Raw genomic sequence first — 27009 nt, 5'->3', positions numbered from 1 at the left:
CGATTCACTCTCATGTAGACCTGAATGGCCTTGAACTCATAGAGATCAATCTGCCTGTCTCCTGAGTCGTGGGATAGAAAGTGTGTGCCACCACTGCCTGGCTTTTATGGCTAAGTAGTATGCCTGCTGGGATTAAAGGTGTGTACCGCCACTGCCTGACCCTATGGCTACAGCTATCTTTGCATTCTGATCTCCAGGAAAGCTTTATTAGATCATAAACAATATATCACCACAGGCAAAACACCCATACACAAAAGATAATAAATTTTGTTTTAAAGGATAACTCAGGGAATTCATTTGGCATTCCTTTATTTTTTAACTTTATTTTATTTAATTTATTATTTTACATGTCAATCACAGTTCCCTCTTCCTTCCTCCTTCCCTCCCTCCCTTTTACCCTCTCTGCACCCTGACCACCTTCCCCTCCCATCCCCCCACCCCAATTCCACTTGTAGCATTATTTATTATGTTTTTTTTAATAAAACCCCACATAGTTATAATTGGCATAGGAACCTCTAGAAACTTATACATAAGTTGAAGTAAGACTCACTGAGAGAACAAAACAGAGAAACGTGTTCTAACTAGAAGAAGATGGAGAGAATACATATAAGTGCACAGATCCAGGGATAAATTTTGGCATTATACACATCATTTTAATTAAACATGGTGGTGAAGAGACCTATAAAAAGTTGAATAAGAACAAATCAGTAAAATGATTTCTGAGCAGATTTTCTGAAGGCCATTTGTTTGAACCTCATTGTTTCACAGGACATTGGTAGATTCGTTTGAGTGGTTTATACAGTTTAGGAACTAATCTCTCAAGACACTCTGGTGTCAGTGCTCGGAAATCCCTTTGGGACTTGATAGAAGACATTTTAACTTTGCAATGTAATGGGCATTATTATTAACACTGACTTGTAGGTTGCCTCTGGGGTATTCATTCTCTTCAATGCAACTTTAGAGCATACATACATACATACATACATACATACATTTGTAAGTTCTGACACTTGTACCATAAAGCAAAGACCATACTGAGGAAAAAAAAATCCTCTCAGTAAAATCAGGTAAGAGAGATATTCTAACTAATTTTTACTTTTTCTATCAAATACCTCACTTGTTACTTCTATTCTTCATAAATTTCAACTCCTTTCTGACCTTTTGAGTAGTTGAATGTTATGTGAAAATGGACTGAAGTGCAATGCAATAACTAACATGACTTTCTGAAAGGATGGCATTTCAGAATAAACACTTATGATCACAAAATATTCTGTTAAGTAATGCAAATGTCTGCATTGAAAAGTTATTTCTATTTCACCTAATGTTATACAATGAACTCAGGTACCAGAACAAAGAAATTCCCACCATCTTCTTTGGATGCTCTGGTTACAGATACACAAACACATTAAGGCCATTGAATTGAGTTGATTAGATTTGGTGGTATATTTTAATGTACCACTGATAATGGGAAATGGACTTGTTTAAAGGTTTTCTATTTAAGCATCAAAAACAAGTCTAAGTTTAAGAGGCAAACTTCTTTATTAGCTTTTATCTACTATGTTATAATTTAGAGAATCAATATTCTAAAGAAGCATTAGCATAATGAACATTCATATTTCACAAGGGAAGATTTTGAACACTGTACTTTTATACTCTTCCTTTCATTAAATTAATTTATCTCTATATGCCTCTTTAAAATTTTTACTTGCAGTACATTTTCGTCATATTCTTTCTCCTCTCCCAACTCTTCCCAGTTCCTTTATCATAAGAGCTAGATTTCTTTTTTCTTTCTTTTTTTTTTTCAAGACGGTTTTTCTTTGTCACGTTGGCTATTCTAGAGCAAGCTATATAGATCAGGATGGCCTCAAACTCACAGAGATCCACCTGAGTGGATCCTCTGAGTGTTGGAATTAAAGGCAAGCACCACCACCACCCAGGTCAGGATTCTTCTTAAAGATAATGATTCTATTAGCAAAAGAAAGAATACACTGGATTCATTACCAGGATATAGAAAATTAGATCTCTTGGTAAAGTTCATTGAATAGTGCATGGGTTAGAATTAAGCCCTTTACTTCATCACATATTTTTATAGTCTTTCACAGAAGTCTGTTACAATAAGCCTCAAAAATGCTTATAATATAATTTTTAAAAAATCATTGATACTTAAAACAATATGGATTGTGCAATTATGCACAAGAAATTTGTATTTTGGTGCTGAAGGATAATATATTCCACTGTTCAGAATATAACACTGGTGTGGTTTATGATTGAGTTAAAATTGTGTAAGACAGTTCAAGTAAAATGACTCTTTCAAAATACAGGGAGGATTTAGATATTTGGAAAATAAATTTAATATATCTCTAGAACATTTTTCTAAATATTCTTTCTATGAGAGAGATATGAAAATAATTTTATCATATTTGCAAGACAACTGGTTTTAAAATTTAGGTAGAAAGGGAAAGGAGCATCAAAAATAAAACAAATTATTTGAGGATACTGAGCCAAATTTAGGTAACCTAAATTTTCTTTATGTCTTTACATTTTTGCAGAAAGGTAAATCTTTTCCAATTTAGGTTTTCACTCAGGAAATATCAAAAACTCCTATGAGCTATGGAAGTCACAACTTTCAATCAAAAGTTATAATGTTTTAAGAGAAAAAATACATTCCAAATACAGTGGGTGATGCTTGAAGCAAAAAATCCCCTTACAAAGCAAAGTAAGAAATGGTCAGTTCACAGTTGCACTCTTTCTCACTTGTCAACAGAGATGGTGAAGATAACTGAGGACAACTACTCCTTGACAACAGAGTTCATCCTGGTAGGATTCTCAGATCACCCAGACATGAAGACCCTCCTCTTTCCGGTGTTCCTTGCTATCTATCTGGTCACCATGGTGGGGAATCTCGGGCTGGTGGCCTTGATCTACATGGAACGCCGTCTTCACACACCCATGTACATCTTTCTGGGCAACCTGGCTCTCATGGATTCCTGCTGCTCCTGCGCCATCACTCCCAAGATGCTAGAGAACTTCTTTTCTGTGGACAGAAGGATTTCTCTCTATGAATTCATGGCGCAGTTCTATTTTCTCTGTCTTGCTGAAAGTGCAGACTGCTTCCTTCTGGCAGCAATGGCCTATGACCGCTATGTGGCCATATGCAACCCCCTGCAGTACCACACCATGATGTCCAAGAAGCTCTGCCTTCAGATGACCGCAGGAGCCTACATGGGAGGAAACTTGCATTCCACGATTCACATAGGGTTCTTGTTCAGGTTAACTTTCTGCAGGTCTCATGTAATCAAGCACTTTTTTTGTGATGTCCTTCCATTATACAGACTCTCCTGTGTTGACCCTTACCTTAATGAATTGATGATACTCATCTTTTCTGGTTCAATTCAAACATTTACCATTACTGTAGTCCTGATATCTTATCTCTATATCCTTTTTACTATATTCACAATGAAGTCCAAAGAGGGAAGAAGCAAAGCCTTATCTACTTGTGCTTCCCACTTTCTGTCTGTGTCAATATTCTATGGCTCTCTTCTCTACATGTATATTCGACCAAGTTCAGTTAATGAAGAGTATAAAGACATACCTGTTGCTATTTTTTATACTCTAGTAATCCCTTTGCTAAATCCTTTCATTTATAGTCTGAGGAATAAGGAAGTGATTAATGTGATGAAAAAAACAATAAAGAGACAATTGTAACATTCTGACAACACCAACTTTGAAAATTAACTCAAACTTTATATAAGTCTGTGGATACTTAAAAAGCAGAAAAGTACAACTTTGTAACTGACACATGAAATAATGGAATGATGGTACTGTTTACTCAAAGTAGTTCAGATGGGGCAGGTTTATTAAACATTTACTTCAAGTTCTTTGATACTAGATGCATTAGAAGTCTCAGTTCTTGACAGTCCCTATAAATGCTAGCAATACAAATAAGCATTAGTAAAGATAGCTTTTATTAATCTTCAGTAAAGTTTCTGATCCAAATCATAAAGTAAAACCTCAAAGACATAACAAAGCATTGCATTTACCTTTTCTAATCTTTTCATTAAAATTTCAGCTTGCAAGCAAACTGTATGCTTGTGTATTGTTTTAACTTGACTTTATTTTTTCACCTATACTCACACAGATAACATTTAGTCAACAAAAATTAAATATTTAGTTTTAATCACTTAGTCATAAATTATCTGAATGAAGGTAAATTTAAATGACTTGTTCAGCAAATTGAACTTGAAATGATGTTCTTCATAAAGTAATTTCTGATGCTTTGAATTTTTTCCTAGATCTTGTTACTTTATCTTGTTACATATGATAGTTACTTAAAAGGCCTATCAAATTAAATTTTTCTCTCTAATATCATTTCTTACTTTGTTGGTTATTGAAGAAGTTTTAATATTACCCTAGTATTAAAAGGTGGAGGTGATATTTGCATAAATGAGGTCAAATTTGCTGAAAATCATAAACATTTAACAAGATATTTAAATTACTTAAATTCTTTATTAAACTACTGTCATTTTAGAATCAGATCTCTTCCCTAACGAATATATTTGGTGGTTTGTCAAATTATGATTTTAAATCATGTTCTTCTTGATGAAGTCCTAAAGGATTTTAACCCTTTCCTTTGATAATTTGTCCATCACATATAATATTGTATTTATTAAATCTACTCATTTCACCAAGTTTTTTTCAGTGTGCTGGTCATTAAGAATACTAAAAATCTTCAGTGACTCTAGTCACTGAACATGCCCAAAGAGTTAATAAAAATTAAGACTTCATTCAAGTATAAATAAGGCATGAATTTTGTAAAAATCCTAAACATCTAAACTAAAATACATTCTCATAAAATAAATTTGCAAATATAAAATAAAAATATCGTCTTAGAAATGTATGCTCTGCCAAGCTTACTAAAGATGTTAAAATTGTTTTAAATTTATTTTAATATTCTTTTATTTATTCTTTGAGAAATTAATATAATATATTTTAATCATATTCCTTCTCCTCCCCCACCTACCTAATCCACCTACCAAACTTCATGTTCTCACCCTCTAGGAAGAAAGAATAGAAGAAAGAAAGAAGATAGATAGAGAGATAGATAGATAGATAGATAGATAGATAGATAGATAAGTAGGTAGATCATGAAGTACAATTTTTGCTGGATGTGAGCATGGGACCTACCCTAGAATATAATTAATATATACAAAATCACATTGAAAAAAACTGATTTTGCTCCTCCCAATATCTATCAATTACAAATAGCTTCCTTTAATACTCAAGGATCTGTTTGTATTATATATAATATAATACATATTATATATGTACCTACCTAGGTATGATTTACTATTTATGAAAATAAAAACCTCATACAGAGAAATAGTGAATAATTTGCCAGAGAAGTCAATACATACAGAGTCTGCATCAACATTTTTTTCTCCACATACTTCTGTTTCTGAAAAAAGTTTATATTGCTTATTAAGCAGTATCTTAAAGAAAAAAGCCATGACATTTGCAACAAGACAGGTGGCTCTATTAGTTTGAGGCCAGTCTTGACTACGGTGTGGAAGGAGGAAAAAAGAACAAAAGGGAAAGAGGAAGAAGTGGTGGGAAAAGTTCACCGAATTGTTTCATTGCTTGATGTGGTGATGCACATCTTTAATTCCAGCACTCAGGAGGCAGAGGCAGGCAGATCTCTGTGAGTTCAAGGCTAGCCTGGTCTCATCTACAAAGCAATTCCAAGACAGCACAGAGAAACCCTTTGTGTGTGTGTCGCAGGGGGAAACAGTGATGAGTATTACCAGAGTCCATACCCATGTAAATGAATGTGCCAAGGAGTGTGGAAAGTGGAGTGAGCAGCGGGCCTGAGCCAACAAGGTATCAAACTCCTGGAGAAAGGGAGTGTGGGATGCAGAGTAGAGTGAATCAAGATAGTAGGAGCCTAAAACGTCACTTTAGGGATCTGAATTTGTACAAAACCATGAGCTACAGGGCATTAGAGCTGTATCTCTTGGAAACTAATCAAACGACTGATTCAACTGTAAAGAAACTGGTGTGAAACTTCAAAAACAAGTTATTATATTTAGGAATCTATAATGTCTATGCATATATGTATATGCATTAAATAACAGTTTAAAACTGTTAAAATTTGAAGTGGGAAGAGATTTATGTGAGGAGTTGGAAAAAGAGAAGGGAGAAATTTATTATCTCAAAAATTAAATTAAAAAAAATACACATAATAGATTTTGAGAAGAGAGCATATAATAGTCAAATGAGATGATCACTCTCATGAAAACAACATATTAAATAAAGGTAAGATTTTAATTGTAGGAAAGTAGAAGAAAGGCCTCCTTTCATTCTCTGTGAAGCATATTTATTTATATTAATTAAACAGTACCTGGTATAATTGTACATTCATTAAATATCCCCTTCAAAGTGTTTTTTGTATTTTGTATTTTGTTTTAAGATTGTAACATCTGCAGATAAATAGGAAATTGCTTATTTAAATGTTCTACATTTCAAAATTAATTTGTCATTTTACAGTTTCAGAAATGTATGTGCTACATTCTGGCTACACTCATCCTTCTGCTCTCTCTTACTTCCCTCTGGACTCACTCCACTCATCAACTTCCCATCCCATCTTAATGATTCTTTGTTCTGTTTTTTCATTCTGCTTTGTGACTCACTGGCTTTAACCAAGGCCTCCCTGGTGAGCATAGGTATGGAGCATAAATAACTCACCAGTGGCTACACCACTGAAGACAGTGACTTTTCCCATAGGCCCCCAACTGCCACTGACTCCCCTGGGCAAAGGGCCATGAGCCTCAACACTATTTGTGGCTGAAATTTTACATGCCCAGTTTGTGCAGACAACCAAACTTTCATGAATTCATGAATAGCATGTCTGCATCATGTCCCTTATACAGTTTCACGGTCCTTTCCCCATTATCTGATGCTTAAATTCTTCCCACCCCTGCTTCTGTGATGACTTCTGAATCTTTGAAGGGTTGTTTCAGGCTTAAAGATGATATGATGAGTGACTTAAGGATAATTACTCAAAAGTCATTTGTTCTCTGCACCTTGACCAGTCATGAATTTTTGAAACCTGTGTGAGGAAGCTATGAAATTACTGTAAAGTATGGACAGGGCAGAGTGTAGAACATTCTTCTCACAAGATACCCTTTTAGAAAGAACTGCATCAACTATGGAAAATGAATGCACTTGAAAGCAAGGACATGAAGGGAATGCCCTGGCATGTCTACAGTATTTCTGCTGGAAAGACAAAGGCCTGCGAGGAATATTCTTGGATCTCACCACATGACCAAAGATAAGACATAATACCGAGTGTATTCATTCTTTTACAGTTAGCTTAAGCTAACTGTAAATGTCATCTCATATTTTATTTGCTTTGGTAATAAAAATAAGAAGTGCTTTCTTTGCACAACTCTTGATCTCAATCACCTGAAAGTTCCCTGGTTACCCACTCCTTCTTGGCATTTCCTTCCATCTGCAGAGACAGACCTCGCTGACCAGGATAAGTCAACAATGAGTCTGAGCCTACCATCTATTGCAAAGACAAACTTCTTTGATCAATTCTTAGGACATAATTACATTGGTATAAAATGTAAATATTTAGGAAGCAGTTTGGCCACATAACCATTTAACAAAAGTAATGAGTGTCTTTGACCACTCACAGGCATTTAACCAGGTCCATAGTTACTGGGCAAGAACTCCCTGCAACAGAGAGAGCCTCAAACCTAATCATAAAGCAGCTAGCTGCAATAATTACACTCCTGTCACTATTGCATTACCATCTTGTTTGACAAGTTGGTATTATAGAATGCAAGATCCAAATGGAAAGACTATTTTTGCTAAATTTTAGCCATCAGCTTCCTATATATAGCAAGTTCTGGCACTATGAAAGCTAGACAACCAGAAAAAAAAGTCCAACCTGATTTCCCTGTGTACTGCAGCCAATTGTTTTCATGGATGCAGTTCTGGAGAATAACCAAGGGTGACAGCCATGACCTGTACAGCATAGTGGAACCTGTGGAGCTAATTTAGAGTACACTTCCATGGCAAATAACTATCCTACTCAACTATACTAAGATTCATTGATTCACAGGCATTTAACTGATTAAATTAAGTGAAACACTGACTTGCAATAAATTAACCCGTTTTTGCATGTTGCTACTGTTTTCTTCCCAAGAAATCTTTAACATTTTGAAGCTCGGGAGTTTTCTGAAAATATTTTGTGATTCTGAAATGTGTTTGATCAAGAAAATGCAGATTAAAACCAACTAAGATTTTACACAGTTAAGATCATTAATATCTAATTTGTTAAGATCCCTAAGCTAAACTACATACTTGTACATACAATCTAGATCTGTATTTATTACACATAAATACTATATATACATACATTTCGTATGTCTTGTAAAAACATTTTATGTTCTGAATTTCCTGATGTTTCCTCCTGATTTGATTAAACTTATTTTCTATAATGCTAGGAACGCAGTTTTCCATTTGTATCACTAGAGATTCATAAGAGCGACTCATCTTGCTAGAGGAAATACTGTTTTTATCTTCTTTGAAGACTGTTCATTGGATATTCATTCTAAAATGGCTTTTTTTCCTAGACAGCCAAAATCTACTCTACAAGGTGATATGGTGGAACTGTGAACTCTCTGGTTCCCAATGCTTTTCATTTGTGGTGATAATACTCATTTAGAAACTTTGCTTGAAGTAAATATCAAATTCGGAAGGGGAAAATGGTCATTGTCCTCCAAATCGCTTGGCTTCTTTCTAAAACAGAAGAACTTTTAACCCACACTCTGTGTTTTAAAATATCTAAAGCTGATAAACACATTCAGCAAACTCAGGATACAAGATAAACTCAGCCCTACTATATTCAGATGAAAAAGAAGCTGAGAAAGAAATGAGAGAAACCTCACCCTTTACAATAGCCACAAACAACATAAAGTATCTTGGGGTAATGCTTACCAAACTAGTGAAAGGCTTATATAGTAAGAACTTTATGGCTGTAAAGAAAGAAATTAAAGAAGATACCAGAAAATGGAAAGATCTCCCATGCACTTGGATAGGTATGATAAATATAGTAAAAATGGCAATCTTGCCAAAAGCAATCTACAGATTCAATGCAATCCCCATTAAAATCCCACCACAATTCTTCACTGACCTTGAAAGGATAATAATCAACTTTATATGGAAAAACAAAAGATCAAAGATAGCCAAAACAACCTAGTAGAAGCTTCTGTAAGGCCAAGGACACAGTGGACAAGATCAAACGGCAGCCCACCGACTGGGAAAAGATTTTCACCAATCCTACATCTGACAAAGGGCTGATCTCCAAAGTATACAAAGAACTCAAGAAACTAGCCAACAAAATACCAAATAACCCTATTAAAAATGGGATACAGAATTGAAGAAAGAATTCTCATTACAGGAAATAAAAAAAGCTGAAAGACACTTAAGAAAGTGCTCAACATCCTTAGCTATCAGGGAAATGTAAATCAAAACAACTCTGAGATACCATCTTACTCCTTCCAGAATGGCTAAAATTAGAAACACCAGTGACGACTCATGCTGGAGAGGATGTGGAGAAAGGAGAACACTCCTCCACTGCGGGTGGGAGTGCAAACTCGTACAGCCATTTTGGAGATCAGTATGGCGGTTCCTCAGGAAAATGGGAATTAGTTTATCACAGGACCCGGCAATTCCCCTCTTAGGCATATACCCAAATGATCCACATCCGTGCAACAAAGACATCTGTTCAACTATGTTCATAGCAGCACTATTTGTAATAGCAAGAACCTGGAAGTAACCTAGATGCCCCTCAACTGAAGAATGGATAAAGAAGATGTGGCACATCTACACAATGGAATACTACTCTGCAGAAAAACAAAACAAAAAAAAAAAATGGAATCTTGAAATTCTCAGGCAAGTGAATGGAACTTGAAGAAACTATCCTGAATGAGGTAACCCAGTCACAAAAAGAGGAACATGGTATGTACTCGCTCATATGTGGATTTTAGACATAGATCAAAGAATTGCCAGCCTATAATTCACACCACCAGAGGAACTAGGATACAAGGTGAATTCTAAGAGATTCAGATAAGGTCTCTCACAAAAGGGGGAGGGACAAGTCCCCCAGAGCATATGAGAAGTGGGGGAGGCAGTGAATGGAGAGAGAACAAGGAGAAAGAAAGGGGGAGGAGAGGAATGCACATGCAACTAGGAAGATTGAGTCAGGGTAGGAATAGAAGAGAGAAGAGACAGAGAGAGAGAGGGGGACAAAGAGAGAGAGAGAGAGAGAGAGAGAGAGAGAGAGAACATAAAAAAGGAGCCATTATTGGTTTGAAGAGAAAACTAAACCTAAAGAAAGGTCTACAGTCCTACAAGACTGACTCCAACTAATAATTTGAGCAACCGTGGAAAGGCTACCATAAATGCCCTTCCCAGATAGTGAGATCAGCAACTAACTTATCCACCATCATGGAGTCCTCATCTAGTACCTGTTGGAAACAGAAGCAAACACCCATAACTAAACACTGAGTCTAATTAGAATCCAGATGCAAAGAGAGTGGACAAGACCAGGTTTCAGAAACACATAGAGACAGCTGACCTGAACAAGGAGGATCTAATGGTCCTCCCAGACTAGTAGCTGGGAATCCAGCATGGGACTGACTCAGACCCCCTGAATATGGGTCTCAGCCAGAAGGACTGAGCAGTCTAAGGGACCTCAGACAGTGGAACCAGGATGTATTCCTGGTACACAAAAGGACCTTGTGGACACAGCCCCCATGGAGGGATACTCCCTTAACCTAGAGACAGAAGAGAAGTCCTAGTCCCTACTTCAAATGACTTGACAGATCTACATGACCCCACCTGGATAGTGTAGTCCTACATGTGGAATGGGGGTGGGGGAGGGGATGGGAGGGTGGTCAGGGTGCATGTGAGGGGGGAGAGAGGGTAAAAGGGAGGGTTGGAGGGAAGAAGGGAGGAAGAGGGAACTGGGATCGACATGTAAAATAAAAAAATAATTAAATAAAAAACTGGAAAAAATACCTTTTTTTTTTTCAAAATTAAATTCCCACAGAAAATTCATACTCATTTCTCCCTGCTAGTAACATCTTACTAATCCCACTAAAATATGTGGTATGAGGAGACAGTGTTCTGAAGTTTGTAATTGTGGATCTCAATAGTTGTGCTTAATATTGTTCTCCTCCATAATCTTTTGTTCAAACACACTTTATATTAAGTCAAGAGGTCATGTTGACTCCTATTGACGACAAGGAGCTATCAGACATCCCTTACCAAGACAGCCATATTTCTATTACTCAAAAAAATACCTAAAAACAGAAAACAAAACAAAACAATTCATGAAGGGGCTTAAGAAATTGCTCAGTGATTAAGAACACCATGGTTCTTCTAGAGGACCTGAGTTAAGTTCCCAGCACCCATGTCAGAAGGCTGACAACTATCTATAAGTCTAGTTCCAGGGTTCCTCAAACCTGTCCTCCACGGGGACCTGCGCTCATGTGCACATACCCACTCACAGACACACAGGTGCACACAAAAATAAATCTTAAACATAAAAATTCACCAAAGAAAAGCAAAGTTATTTTGTTTCTAATCTATAGTCAGCTAACCCAATTTGCTTTAGGGTAGTCATGGTGCAGTCCATCCTGGATGAATTATATTACTTAAGAAAGTTTCTTATATGGGAGCCAGGGAACAGAGAGAGAAGAAATGAGGCTAGAAGACTTAATATCCCTTTCAAGACCATATGCAGTTACCTCACTTTGTCTCATTTGGGCCTCCTAAACGTTCAGCAATCTCATCATATCACCAGAAATTAAAAAGCAGGTGGCTTCTGAGGGATAGTAAACATTTACACCACAAAACTATTTTGTGTAGTCTTGCAAATTTTTATAAGAAATGGACATACATTCATCTGTGGTGATATATTGTTTATGATTTATTAAAGCTTCCCTGATGGTATAGAAAGCAAAGCTATCCACAAGCCATAGAGCCAGGCAATGGTGATACACACCTGTAATCCCAGCAGCCATACTAGCTAGCCATAGAACCAGGTGGTGGTGGCACACAAGCTTTAATCCCAGAACTCAAGAGACAAGTAGATGGATATCTATTAGTTCATGGCCACACTGAAATACAGGAACTTGATGCATTCCTAAAGAGAAAAAGCTCACATAAAGGTGACTCAGCACTTGGGACCACAAACCTTTAATCCCAGGATTTGAGAAGTGTGAAAGGAAGAGACAGCAATCTGGGACTGTAGTCTTAGGCCTGGTAGAGACAGGGTTGTAGTTTTATGTTTGGTGGGGAAATTTATTCTCCAGCCACGCTGAGGAAAGGACAGCCCTTTCAGCCTGAGATAGAGGTAAAAGCTAGTGGCCAGTTGCTTTGCTTTTCTGGTCTTCAGCTTGCAGCTTGAACCACGAACTCCAATCTCTGTCTATGGGTCTTTTCTTTTTGCATTATATTTATCAAGTATAATTTTCTGATTATAAAATTATATGTTTTGGCCTCCCAAGTGCAGGGATTAAAGGTGTGTGCCTCCACTACCACCCCAGATCAATCACAAAGCCATAAATTTCCATTGTATAGCTTCTGAGATTTGGGGGGAAGGGGAATGGTGTTATTTTCAAAGGACTCAATTTTTTGCATTTAACAATTAACCATTAATTGGCACAAAGCTTGTAGAAGTAGCCCACCACATAACACACCTCAACAGATAACAAGAGAATAGGAATAGTCCCCTGTATCTTATCGGACCACAATGTTCTAAAATCGGAATTCAACAACAACACAAATAGCAGAAAGCCTGCAAATTCATGGAAACTGAACAATGTGCAGTTGCACCACACCTGGGTCAAAGAAGAAATAAAGAAAGAAATTAAGGATTTTCTAATATTCAATGAGAATGAAGACACAACATACCCGAACTTATGGGACACCTTGAAAGCAGTGCTACGAGGGAAGTTCATTGCACTAAGTGCCCATATGAAGAAAACAGAGGATAGTCACATAAGAGAATTAACAGCACAACTGAAAGCCTTAGAACAGAGAGAAGCGAACTCACTCCATAAGAGTAGACGCCAGGAAATAATCAACTTGAGGACTGAAATCAACAAAATAGAAACCAGGAAAACAATACAAAAAATCAATGCAACGAAGAGTTGGTTTTTTTCAGAAAATCAACAAGATAGACAAACCTTTATCCAAATTAACGAAAAAGCACAGAGAGAACATGCAAATTAACAAAATCAGAAATGAAAAGGGGAACATAACAACAGACACAGAGGAAATCTGGAAGATTTTCAGGTCATACTTTGAAAAGCTGTATTCCACAAAAATTGAAAATTCAAAGGAAATGGACAAGTTTCTGGATAACTATCACTTAGCAAAATTAAATCAAGAACAGATAAACAACTTAAATAGACCTATAACCCACAATGAAATAGAAGCAGTCATCAAAAGCCTTCCAACCAAAAAATGTCCAGGGCCAGATGGATTCAGTGCAGAATTCTACCAGACATTCAAGGAAGAACTAATACCACTACTCCTCAAACTGTTCCACAAAATTGAAACAGAAGGTTCATTGCCAAACTCTTTTTATGAGGCCACAATAACTTTGGTACCAAAGCCTCACAAAGACACAACTAAGAAAGAAAACTACAGACATATATCCCTGATGAACATCGACGCAAAAATACTCAATAAAATACTGGCAAACCGAATTCAAGAATATATCAGAGAAATCATTCACCATGACCAAGTAGGCTTCATCCCTGGAATGCAGGGATGGTTTAAAATATGAATATCTATCAATGTGATCAACCATATAAACAAACAGAAAAAGAAAAACCATATGATTATCTCCCTAGATGCCGAAAAAGCCCTCGACAAAATTCAACACCCTTTCATGATAAAGGTATTAGAGAGGTCAGGGATAACAGGAACATACCTAAACATAATAAGAGCAATATACAGCAAACCAACTGCCAACATCAAACTGAATGGAGAGAAACTTAAGCCAATTCCTCTAAAATCAGGAACAAGACAAGGCTGCCCTCTCTCTCCATATCTCTTCAATTTCGTACTGGAAGTTCTAGCTAATGCTATAAGACAACAAAAGGAGATCAAGGGGATCCAAATTGGAAAGGAAGAAGTCAAACTGTCTCCATTTGCAGATGATATGATAGTTTACATAAGCGACCCAATAAACTCTACCAGGGAACTCCTACAGCTGATAAACACCTTCAGCAAACTAGCAGGATACAAGATAAACTCAAAAAAATCAGTAGCCCTATTTTTTTCAGACGACAAAGAGGCAGAGAAAGAAATCAGAGAAACATCACCCTTTACAATAGCCACAAGCAACAGAAAGTATCTTGGGGTAATGCTTATCAAACAAGTAAAAGACCTATATAATAAGAACTTTGTGGCTCTAAAGAAAGAAATTAAAGAAGATACCAGAAAATGGAAAGATCTCCCATGCTCTTGGATAGGTAGGATAAGCATAGTAAAAATGGCAATCTTGCCAAAAGCAATCTACAGATTCAATGCAATCCCCATTAAAATCCCACCACAATTCTTCACTGACCTTGAAAGGGTAATAATCAATTTTATATGGAAAAGCAAAAGACCCAGGATAGCCAAAACAACCCTATACAATAAAAGAACTTCAGGAGGCATCACCTTTCCTGACTTTAAGCTCTACTACAGTGCTATAGTTCTGAAAACAGCCTGGTATTGGCAGAAAAATAGACAGGGAGACCAATGGAATCGAATTGAAAATCCTGATATTAATCCACGCACCTATGAACACCTGAATTTTGACAAAACAGCTAAAATTATACAATGGGGCAAAGACAACATCTTCAACAAATGGTGCTGGCACAATTGGATGAGGGTGTGTAGAAGACTGCAGATAGACCCATGTCTGTCGTCATGCACAAAACTCAAGTTCAAATGGATCAACATCAATCCTGCCACATTGAACCTCTTGGAAGAAAAGGAGGAGGTACCCTTGAACAAATTGGTATAGGAGACCACTTCCTGAACATAACTCCAGGGCCACAGACACTGAAAGAAACAATTAATAAATGGGACCTCTTCAAACTTAGAAGCTTCTATAAGGCAAAGGACATAGTAGACAAGACCAAACGGCAGCCCACAGACTGGGAAAAGATTTTCACCAATCCTATATCCGACAAAGGGCTGATCTCAAAATATACAAAGAACTCAAGAAACTAGTCAACAAAACACTAAATAACCCTATTAAAAAATAGGGTACAGAACTGAAGAAAGAATTCTCAATAGAGGAAATCAAAAATGTTGAAAGACACTTAAGAAAGTGCTCTACATCCTTAGCTATCAGGGAAATGCAAATCAAAACAACTTTGAGAGACCATCTTACTCCTGCCAGAATGGCTAAAATTAGAAACACCAATGATGACTCATGTTGGAGAGGATGTGGAGAAAGGGGAACACTCCTCCACTGCGGGTGGGAGTGAAAACTTGTACAGCCATTTTGGAGATAAGTATGGCAGTTCTTCAGGAAAATGGGAATTAGTTTACCACAGGACCCGGCAATCCTCCTCTTAGGCATATACCCAAAGGATTCACATCCATGCAACAAAGACTTCTGTTCAACTATGTTCATAGCAGCACTATTTGTAATAACAAGAACCTGGAAGCAACCTAGATGCCCCTCAATTGAAGAATGGTTAATGAAGATGTGGCACATCTACACAATGGAATACTACTCTGCAGAAAAAAAATAATGGTATCTTGAAAATCACAGGCAAGTGGATGGTACTTGAAGAAACCATTCTGAATGAGGTAACCCAGTCACAAAAAGGGGAACACAGTATGTACTCACTCATATATGGATTTAGACCTAGATCATAGGATCACCATCCTATAATTCACACCACCAGAGGAACTAGGATACAAGGTGTATTCTAAGAGATTCATATAAAGTTCCTCACAGAACCGGGAAGGGACAAGTCCCCCAGAGCTCAGGGGAAGTGGGGGTGGGGCAGCGAATGGAGAGAGAAGTAGGAAAAAACAAGGGGGAGGAAAGGAAAACGAGCGACCAGGAAGATTGAGCCTGGTTAGGAATAGAAGACAGGAAAGAGAGAGAGAGAAAGAGACAGAGAGAGAGAGAGAGAACATAAAAGAGGGAGCCAATATTGGTTTGAAGATAAAATTGAACAAAAAGAAAGGTCTAGATAACTACAAGACTGCTCCCAACTAACAATTTGAGCTCCCATGGAAAGGCTATCATAAATGCCCTTCCCGGAGAGTGAGATCAACAACTAACTTATCCATGGAGCCCTCAACTAATGCCTGTTGGAAACAGGATCAAACACCCATACATAAACACTGAGTCGAACTAGAACCCAGATGCAGAGGGAAAGGACAAGACCATGCGGCAGAAACACATACAGACAGCTTACCTGAACAAGGAGGAGCTAATGGCCACTAGACTGATAGCTGGGAAGCCAGCATGGGACTGACTCAGGCCCCCCTGAATATGGGTCTCAGCCAGAAGGACTGAGCAGTCTAAGGGACCTCAGACAGTGGAGCCAGGATGTATCCCTGGTGCACAAAAGGACTTTGCAAACACATCCCCCATGGAGGGATAACTGCCTTAATCTAGAGACAGGAGAGAAGCCCTAGTCCCTACTTCACATGACCTGTCAGATCTACATGACCCCAACTGGATGGCATTCCCCTACATATGGAATTGGGGTGGGGGGATGGGAGGGGAGGGTGGTTAGGGTGAATGTGAGATGGCAGAGAGGGTAAAAGGGAGGGAAGGAGGGAGGGAGGAGGTAGGGAGGGAGAAAGGGAGGGTGAAAGGGAGGGAGGAAGGGAGAGGGAACTGGGATTGACATGTAAAATAATAAATTAAATTAAAAAAAAAATGCTTTGACTCCAAAATTTAAGTTGAAGGACAAGTTACTGGGGAAAAGGATTTCTATTTTTGTTTCCACAGAAAATGGAAAGGATGTGGATTCCTTCCAGACTAATGTGGTTTGATCAAGCCAGATCTCCTGAAACAGGTGTACCAGGTGATCCTACATTCAAAACAGCTGGACAAAGCAGCCTTACAGACTACAGCTAGGATTTCTGAATCTTCTTCGAATCTCCCATTACAGCGCCCCTTACCAGCAGGAAGTAGTTTGGAAAGAACAACGCCCTAATTCCCAAATATTGTCTATAAATGTTTATTTTCATTTAAATGGACTTTGTTATATAAAATAAAAAAAATATGTCCTTCCTAGGAATCCATCCATAATTTATCTTACAACAATCTACATCATTTTTATTGTCCATTTTCTTTTTAAAGTACTGTCACTGAATATAATGTTAGTTCTCTCATCTTTTTTTCTTAATAGAATAATTAAATTCCTGTCTTTTTTTTTTTTTTTTTTTTTTTCAATGAGCTGCCTTCTGGTTTCATTACCTTTTCATGTTGGTTTTCTACTGTTTTGGTAATTTCTGTTTTAATGTTTATTATTTCTTTCTACTTCCTTCTTTTATTTTCACTTGCTCCTATTTTCTCAAAGTAGAAAATTAGAATACTTCTTTCACCTTGTTTTCATTTTCATAATTGAAATGTGTTTATAGTAAAAGATTCCAATAAGCACAAGTTCACCTGCATCTCAAATGTTTGACTATGATATAGCTTCACCCATAATTATGTAGAAATATATTTTATTTCTATTCTTTTTTATTGAAAATAGATTCTTCTCTCATAGAATGCAGCACAGGCACAGTGTCCCTTCCCTCCACTCCTCCCAGTTCCTGTCTTCCTCCTCTCTCCCCCAGATCCAGTCTCCTGCATTTCCTTCAGAATGGAGCAGGCCTCCAAGACACAGCAACAAAACACAATAAGAACAGGTACAATAAGACAAAGCAAAAGCTCTGAGATCAAGGCTAAACAAGGCAACCCAACAGGAGGAAAAGAGTTTAGAGCAGGCAAGAGTCAGAGCTACACCCACAATCCGAGCCACTGATTAATTTAAGGAACATATACTTTGAGTTTCATGCATTTGTGAGTTTTCCAACTTCCTTCTCTTTATTTCTAATTTCAGTATAGCATAAAGTATATATCATATTTTTATGCTTTCAACCTTACTGAGATTTTTTTCAGTACCAAGTGTACTGACTGCAGTAGAGAATGTTCCATAAGAACATTGGAACAAATGTTCTGTTGTTGTTATGGGAAGTTTTTCATGGATGTCTTGTTTGTCTAGTTTGGCTGTGATTCTTTGCAAGTCATATTTCTTGTTGATCTAGTTGTTCTGTTATGTAATGAAGGGTGTTGACATTTCCAATTCCACTTACCAATTTCTGTTTCTACCACCTTGTCATAATGTTTGCTTCTGTGTGACAGAATGAATATGTGTTTATATGCTAATATATTCCTGGTAGACTGAGCTTATATTATTGTGAGATGTCCCATTTGATCTCTAATAACATTTTTGTTTCAGCATCTAAATTGTCTGCCACCAGTATTGGAATTCCAATTTTGATTGCTATTTTCTTATTTTTTTTTTTCCTGTGATTTTCCTCTGATCTACTTGAATCTTTGATTTTAAGTGTTTCCTACACCTGGGATCTGAATTATTTGTTTCCCTATCCAACAATCCGATCCAAACTTTTGATGAAACTTGTTCAGTATGTTCGCATTTATACAATTAATACACATAGATTTATCTGCCATTTCAACATTTTGTTTTCTATGCTACACATACTTTTATTTTTCACTTTTATGTTACCATTTGTGTTAGGTAAATGTTTTCAAGTATTTTCTTAATAGCTCTCTTTAGAATCTTATGATTACAGTTTATCATGGACATACTAGTAAAAATCAGCTTTAGATTTATACTAATGTAATTGGCGGGATACCAATTTTATGCCTCTCATGTTATACTTACTTTTCCTCCTGTGACACTGTATCATGATAGATATTACATGTACACATATTGAAAACACATACAAATTATTACAGTTTTTACTTTTGCAATGTACTTGTCGTGTTGCTGCTTCTTTAGCCCAAGTTGGATTCCACCCACTTCCTTTGGACTATTACTGGCAACTCTATTATACAAGAACTACATTTATGCATTACAGAGCCAAGATTACACTATACATATGCTACTTTATATTGCTTTTTCATTTAAATTAAAAACAATCTTATTTTCCATACCAGCCTCTCCCACCTATCCTCCCATGCTCCCCACCAACCCCCATCTCACCCAACTTCCACTCCCCAGGGAGGGTGAAGCCTCCCATGGGAGATCATCAAAGTCTGTCACATCATTTGGGACAGGGCCTAGGCTTTCCCCCATGTATCTAGACTGAGAGAGTATCACTCCATAGGGAATGTGCTCCCAAAACCAATTCATTTACTAGGGATAAATTCTGGTTCCACTGCCTGAAGTCCCAGAGACTTCCCAGGCCCCACAACTGACACCCACATTCAGGGGGCCTGGTTCGGTCCTATGCTGGTTCCCCAGATGCCAGACTGTGGTTCATAAGCTCCACTTGCTCAGGTCAGCTGTTTGTGTGGGTTCCCCCAGCATGGTCTTGACCTCTTCGCTCATCACTCCTCCCTCTCTGCAACTGGATGCCAGGAGTTCAGCTCAGTGTTTAGCTGTGGGTGTCTGCTTCTGCTTCCATTAGCTACTGGGTGAAGGCTCTAAGATGGCATATAAGCTAGTCATCAATCTCATTATCGGGGAAGGGCAGCTAAGGTAGTCTCTCCACTATTGCTTAGATTCTTAATTGGAGTCGCCCTTGTGCATCCATGGACATTTCTCTAGTACCAGATTTCTCTTTAAATCTATAATGGCTCCCACTATTTAGAACCTCTTTTCTTGCTATCCTCTATTCTTCTCTCACTTCATGTCCTCCTCCGCCCTCCACTTCCCTCCCCCTTCTCCACCCCCGGGCTCACAATTTGTTCAGGAGATCCTGTTCCTTTCCCGTTCTCCAGGTGTTGATGTATGTCTCTCTTAGAGTTCTCCTTGCTTCCTAGATTCTCTGGGGTTGTGGATTGTAGGCTGGTGATCCTTTGCTCTATGTCTAATATCCGCTAATGAGTGAGTACAAACCATGTTTGTCTTTCTGGGTCTGGGTTACCTCACTCAGGCTAGTTTCTTCTAGTTCCACCCATTTGCCTTCAAATCTCAAGATTTCATTGTTTTTTTTTTTTCCCACTGAATAGTACTCCATTATATAAATGTTTGTGCTTTTGTAAGTTCATGAAAAAACAAAGAAAATACATTTCAGTTGCTCTGAATAATTTCATAATTACTTCTACCAATGTTTTTGTTTTGTTCTGCGGATATGAATTACCTGCTGTGCCCCATCTTTCAATCATTATTATGCAATTGGACTACTAGAAACAAATAATATATATATATATATACCTTACTTGACATATTGATCCCAGTTCCCTCTCCCTCCCTCACTCCCATGCCCCCCAACCCTGCCACCTGTCCCACCTGTCCCATCCCACACTCCACAGGGAGGGTGATGCCTTGCAGGAGGGATCATCAAAATCTTTTTATTTAGACCAAGAGGGGAAAATCTTGTGAGATATGTGATTATACTGTGTAAGGATATGTCACTGTGATTTATTTAATAAAAAGCTAACTGGCCAGTAGCTAGACAAGAGGGGTAGCCGGCACTTCTGGACACAGAGAACTCTGGGAACAAAAAAGGCAGAGTAGCCATCCAGACACAGAGGGAACAATGCATGCAGAAGGAGAGGTAAAAGTCATGGGCTACACATAGAAGAACAGAAACCGGTTAAGTGAAGTTATAAGAGCTAGTTAGAAACAAGCCTAAGCTATAGTCTGAGATTTCATAATTAATAAGTCTCTGTGTTGTGATTTGGGGACTGGCAGTCCAAGAAAGCCTGCTATAGGAAGGGGAAACTGCAGCTGGTATGTAAAATGAATGAATAAATAAATATATTCCCATGCCCCCCCACCAACCCTAATCTCACCCCCTTCTACTCCCCAAGAAGGGTGAGACCTTCCATAAGGGATTATCAAAGTCTGCCATATCATTTAGGGCAGAGCCTAAGCCCTCCCCTGTGTATCTGGGCTGACAGAGTATCCCTCCATAGGGAATGGGCTTCCAAACCCCATTTGTGCACTAGGGATAAATACTGGTTCCACTGCCTGAAGTCCCAGAGACTGCCCAGGCCCCTCCAACTGACACCTACATTCGGGGGGCCTGATTCGGTCCTATGCTGGTTCCCCAGCTGTCAGAGTGTGGTCCATGAGTTCCCACTTGCTCAGGTCAGCTGTTTCTGTGGATTACCCCTTTGCTCATCACTCCTCCCTTTCTGTAACTGGATCCCAGGAGTTCAGCTCAGTGCTTAGCTGTGGATCTCTGCTTCTGCTACTGGATGAAGGTTCTAGGATGTCATATAAGGTATTCATCAATCTCATTATCTGGGAAGGGCATTTAAGGTAGCCTCTCCACTATTGCTTAGATTATTAGTTGGGATCATCCTTGTAGATCTCTGGACACTTCTCTAGTGCTAGAGTTCTCTTTAAACCTATAATGGCTCCCTCTTTAAGGTATCTCTTTTCTTGTTCTCCTTCTCTATCCTTCCCCCACCTCGATCTTCCTGATCCCTCATGTTCTCTTCCCCTCTCCCCTAAAGAAAGAAATTTAATACTTCCTAGAATTGAATGAAAATGAAGGCACAACATACATACGCAAACTTATGAGACACATTAAAACAATGCTAAGAGGAAAGTTCATAGCACCAAGTGCCCACATGAAAAGACTGGATAATAGTCATACTAGAGACTAACCAGTGCACCTGAAAGCTCTACAACAAAAAGAAGCCAACTCATCCAGGAGTAGTAGATGCCCATTTATTCTTGATCCTCCAAACACTGTGGCCTTTGAATATCAAATTATAGCCATTCCAGCAATGTCTGGGGACTTGATTTTTATCCAGATCCATTCAGACTTCAGCATTGTTCATAGTAAGGCTAAGCCTAGAAACCTGTAAATATAACTACATATGTGGAAGTTATAACAGAGATAAGTGGAGAAAAGCACCAGGAAATGCCATTCCAAGTAGATGATATGGGGATGAAAAACAATGTGCAAGCATACAGATATACACAGAGACTAGAAGCAAGTAAATAGATAAGGAAAGTCACAATTAACAAGAGCTATAGAAGACAATGATAACAAATGTTGATAAATAGATGCATTCCACAGAATTGGCAATTTTTATGTGAAGTATATCTTAATTTTTAAAAGTGATTAACTCCAATTTTCAGTTGAGAGATAGAGATAACTGGCAGCTTTCATGATAATTCATGGACAGAGAAAGAAAGTAAAAACAAGACAGAAGAAATAAACTATGTTCCTCCCCCAAAAGCAAAGTAATAAGTGGCAATTATTTTTCTCTTTCATAGAAAAATTGACTACTATTTTCATCTTGAAAATTATAAATTTAAACAATTTTATATTTATAGCTATTATATTTGTATTAGTATTTTGATACCTCTTTATACAGATATGTTCATTTATATCAAAATAAATTTAAATAAATATTCCATTATAGCACATAAGACCACTAAATAGTATATTTAGCTTTTCCTTTTTAAAAATTCATACTATATCCATTTGAACAAATGGAACATAAATTTTTTTAAAACATTTTTAGGGAAGGTAAAAATTGGTTTTGTGCTTAATTGGCAATTTGTGTTGATATGTGTTATATTGTATGTACATGTCTATGTCAGTAAAGCCTTGATTATTTCTTTTTGTTAATTAACACAATAAAATCCCACTTCAATTCAAAAAACAAAAAAAACTTCATAGTAGAAAATATTGAAAAATTCCTTGTATACTGTTCTTTAAAGAAAGTTATACTTACACTAATTCTTACAGTAAGCCATCATATCTGTGTATGACTTTATTAATTCTAACTTTATCTAGCTAACTCAGGAAATTTGCCTAAATTTATAATACCCAATGAAATTTCAATAGAACAGAATGTCCTCACTGGAGACTTTATTAGAAATGTGGCCCTTGGAGACTGGGAATTGGGTAAGTTCTGTAACAGCAAATGATTTTCCTTTCTGTGCAAACAAAGCACAAAGGGCCCCATGAGGAAGTAGATAAGGACTTCTGGAAGCTGCTCAGGACAGATTACAGAACCATTAGTACCAGGTAACTGACTTGGGACAGATACATTTTTGAAGGAAGGAGTAGAATGTATCCCTCAAGAATCATGTCCATTTAAAACTCTCCATACACAGTATCACCATAATCCTAAACTTTTCTAAGACTTAGTAGCTGGACTCCCCATTTCCACTTAACTATTTTTTGTTGGGGGTGGGGTAGAATGTTCAGTCATAATATGTGAATCTGATATTAAAAATGAGAGGTTTTGTAAAACCCTAATCCAAGGAGGTTGTGAATACATTACATCATATGACATGAACAAATGAAAGTTGTTGATGCTTTAAGGGTGGCTTATCAACTGACCTTAAGATAGGGGAATTACCTACATGAACTCAATGAGCTACATTAAATATTAAATACAGGCCATATTAAATTCTAATAGAGCAATATAATATCTGAACAATGTTAACTGACAGTCTTTGAAGACAAAAAGGAACCATAAGCCATGGAAGATTAGATTCTGAAACTGATTAATTCTCCCCTACAGCTTCCACCAGAAGCTGATTTTTGCCTACTGAGACCCATTTTAGAACTAAATTCCAGGAATGTGGCATAATAAATTTCTGTTGTTTCGAGCTCCCAGATTTGTGGTAATTTGTTTCAGGAAACTAATATACCCTCCAAATACTTCTCCTTGATTGAAAATAAAGTGTTCATATTTCATGTTACAAACCCTTTGACATTAAATCTTTGGGAAATTTCCCCTGACTTTACAGGTTTCCCAAACATTGGTAGCTTGTTCTATATTAAGGAATTATCATAACTTTCCTCCTGTATCTAAAATGATCTTCCCCAACCTTCCATGACTGATTTCTTGTCAATCATATCTCAGTTTGGCTATTCAACTTTTTCACGGACTTTTTTCATTCATCTCTTCTAAAATAAATCCAAGTTATTCTCATCCTACGACCTTCAGTACAACACTTACTGATTTTATTCTCTTTTTTTCATTTTTATATTTATTTCTATCTACTTCCTATCTCCCCTAACAGAAGATGAATTCTATGAGAGCAGAATGTATACTCATGATAGTATATAATACTCACTAAAAGAAATTATGGTGTAATTGCATGAATAAACAGTAAAATGTGTGGAAGCTGATTTGCAGTTCTAAATATGAAGACTATTCAAGATTTTTTAGGTCAGCAAAAATAAATTCTCAAATTTGTAGGAAAACTAGGAACATGATATTTTCTGAGTTGCTTTTTTTGACTGGCTCGCATTTTGTATAGCTAAGAGGAGAGTGAGTAGCAAACAACAGTCTGCTTCTGTGATATACTCTAAAATTCTCACAAGTTGTCACTTAGGTTTAGAGCTAGACAAAACCATATATAACACCATTGTAAATGTAAAATACCCACAGCAATTCCATTAATATCAGAAATGAGACAGGGTTGTCAATTTTCCCCATTCCTTCCAATGTAGTGCTTGAAGTAATAGCTACAACAGTAAGTCAAAAGAGAGAAATTAGTGATACAAAAATGGGAAAATTCAAATTATCTCTACTGGTGGATAATATTGTATTATACATCAGATCAGTATCTTAGAGTTTCTGTTGCTGTGAAGATACACCATAACCATGACAACTCTTATATTGAAAACATTTAATTGGGGTGGTTTGCTTACAGTTTCAGAGGTTCATTCTATCATCATCATGATGGGGATGATGGTGGCATGCATGTATACATGGTGCTGGCTACATCTTGATCAGAAGGCAATAGGAAGTAGACTTACTGTCACACTGAGGGGAGCGTGAGCAAAAAATAACTCAAAGCCCACCCCTACAGTGACACACTTCCTCCAACAAAGATCACACTTGCTTCAACAAAGCTGTACCTCCTAATAGTGACACTCCCTATGAGCTTATGGGGAGAAATTACACTCAAACTTCCACATTCTATTCCCTGGTCCCATAAGCTTGTAACAATATCATAATGCAAAACGAATTTAATCTAACTTTGAAAGTCCCCATGATCTATCACAGTCTCAACAATGTTCTAAAGTCCAGTTCAAAGTCTCTTCTGAGATTCATACAATCTCTTAAATGTAACCACTTGTAAAAGTTAAAATCAAGAAGCAGATCACATACTTTCCAACATATAATAGCACACAAAACATATATTTCCATTCCAAAGCACAGGGATCAGAGCATAGTAGGGAAATACTGGACCAAAGAAGGACCAAAACCAGCTGGGCAAACTCTAAACTATGTATCTCTATGTCTGATGTCAAAACTCTCTTCAGATCTCCAACACCCTTCAGTTTTGCTGACTGCAACACATTTCTTTTTTCTTGGGCTGGTTCCACTCCCTGTTAGCAGCTCTCTTTGTCAGGTATCCCATGACTCTGGCATCTCTAACATCTTGGGTTCTCTAAAGTAATCCAGGCTTCAACTTCACAGCTTCACACAATGGCCTCTCTACTAGGCCTCATTCAGAGACAGTCCTGACTCATACCTGGCCTTAGCAACTTTTCTTAGTCTCAGGCAAATTCCATAGCCCATTTCTTCTATCCTCAGAGGTCAAAAACCTATCTCAGTTACAACTTGCACTGTGAAATTTTTTTCTGACCAATCAAGCAGGATTTTTTCCACCTCACTTGCCATTTTTAACTCAAATTGGTAAATATTATGCACTTAATTTCCTTTCTGAGTCTTTTAAATTTGCTTAAAAACAGGTATGGTCGCCAGGTAGTGATGGCACACACATTTAGTCCCAGCGCTTGGGAGGCAGAGGCAGGTGGATCTCTGTGAGTTTGAGGCCAGCCTGGTCTACAGAACCAGTTCCAGAACAACCAGGGCTACACAAAGAAACCCTGTCTTAAAAAAACAAAATAAACAAACAAAAAAGTTATGTGTCTTGCTAGATCTCAAAGGATATATGTAATTACTCCAATTTAGTTTGGATACAGAGTTCAGAAGATTGGGTCTCTCAGGCCATGCTCTGATGTCAATGCCAAGTAAATCTCCTTAGAATTATTTTGAATAGTTGAATAATTCCCTACCAATAACATGCAGGCATAAATAACTGCTGGACCCTCTTTAAAGGCACAGTAGGAAAATAGCAGACATCTATACAGTTCTCATCAGAAACCCAGGTAAGAAAGAATTTTCAATGTACTTTCCTAGAAAAATATCATTCTCTAATAAGAGTTGTCTCTTCTTGCAATTTAAGTTTCTCAGTTTTAAGATGCCGAAATTCCCTTTCCCACAAGTCTTTTGTCCAAATACTAGATAAATACTCATTCATCTGTATCACTTCGGAATTCAAGAGAAGCCCAAATTTGCCAAAATGAGTGGGTATTTTTACCCACTGCAGCTCAGAAATTTTTCTCTGTCCCTCGACTATCTATGTATGGTCAGTAATGTCCAAATCACTGCTCCTATGGAAATGCCTCATAGGGCCAACTACCCATCTAAAGAAAATACATAGCCCAGAGTAAATGCCCAATACATCTCAAACTAGTATAATGTTAAAGGAAGCTATACAATGCTGTGAATTTTTTAATAAGTATAATAAACACACAACCAAGAAATACTGTACGTGGTAACACTAACCACTACAAAGACTGATGGTCATCCTCAAAGAAATACTCTCTCCACAGAGGAAAGTGTTTTGGAGAATGAATGACCAGCCTAAGTGAGTGCTTAGGAAGCATTCCAGGGGGTCTGTAAGTTATTTCTTCTAACTGTCAATGCCACTGTCACAGCAG

The 27009-nt window shown here is 37.5% G+C and overlaps 1 protein-coding gene across 1 annotated transcript; it reads left to right on the top strand.

Annotated features, from left to right (window-relative positions):
* The first annotated feature begins 2766 nt into the window (after positions 1 to 2766).
* LOC127227309 (olfactory receptor 5K3) lies at positions 2767 to 3705 on the top strand. The gene has a single exon (XM_051191631.1). It carries the CDS (start codon positions 2767 to 2769, stop codon positions 3703 to 3705), a length of 939 nt encoding a protein of 312 aa, XP_051047588.1.
* Positions 3706 to 27009: the final 23304 nt, after the last annotated feature.

The sequence above is a fragment of the Phodopus roborovskii genome, unplaced genomic scaffold, assembly GCF_943737965.1.
Source record: "Phodopus roborovskii unplaced genomic scaffold, PHOROB, whole genome shotgun sequence".
Taxonomy (NCBI): domain Eukaryota; kingdom Metazoa; phylum Chordata; class Mammalia; order Rodentia; family Cricetidae; genus Phodopus; species Phodopus roborovskii.
This window is presented reverse-complemented; position numbering and strand designations above follow the sequence as displayed.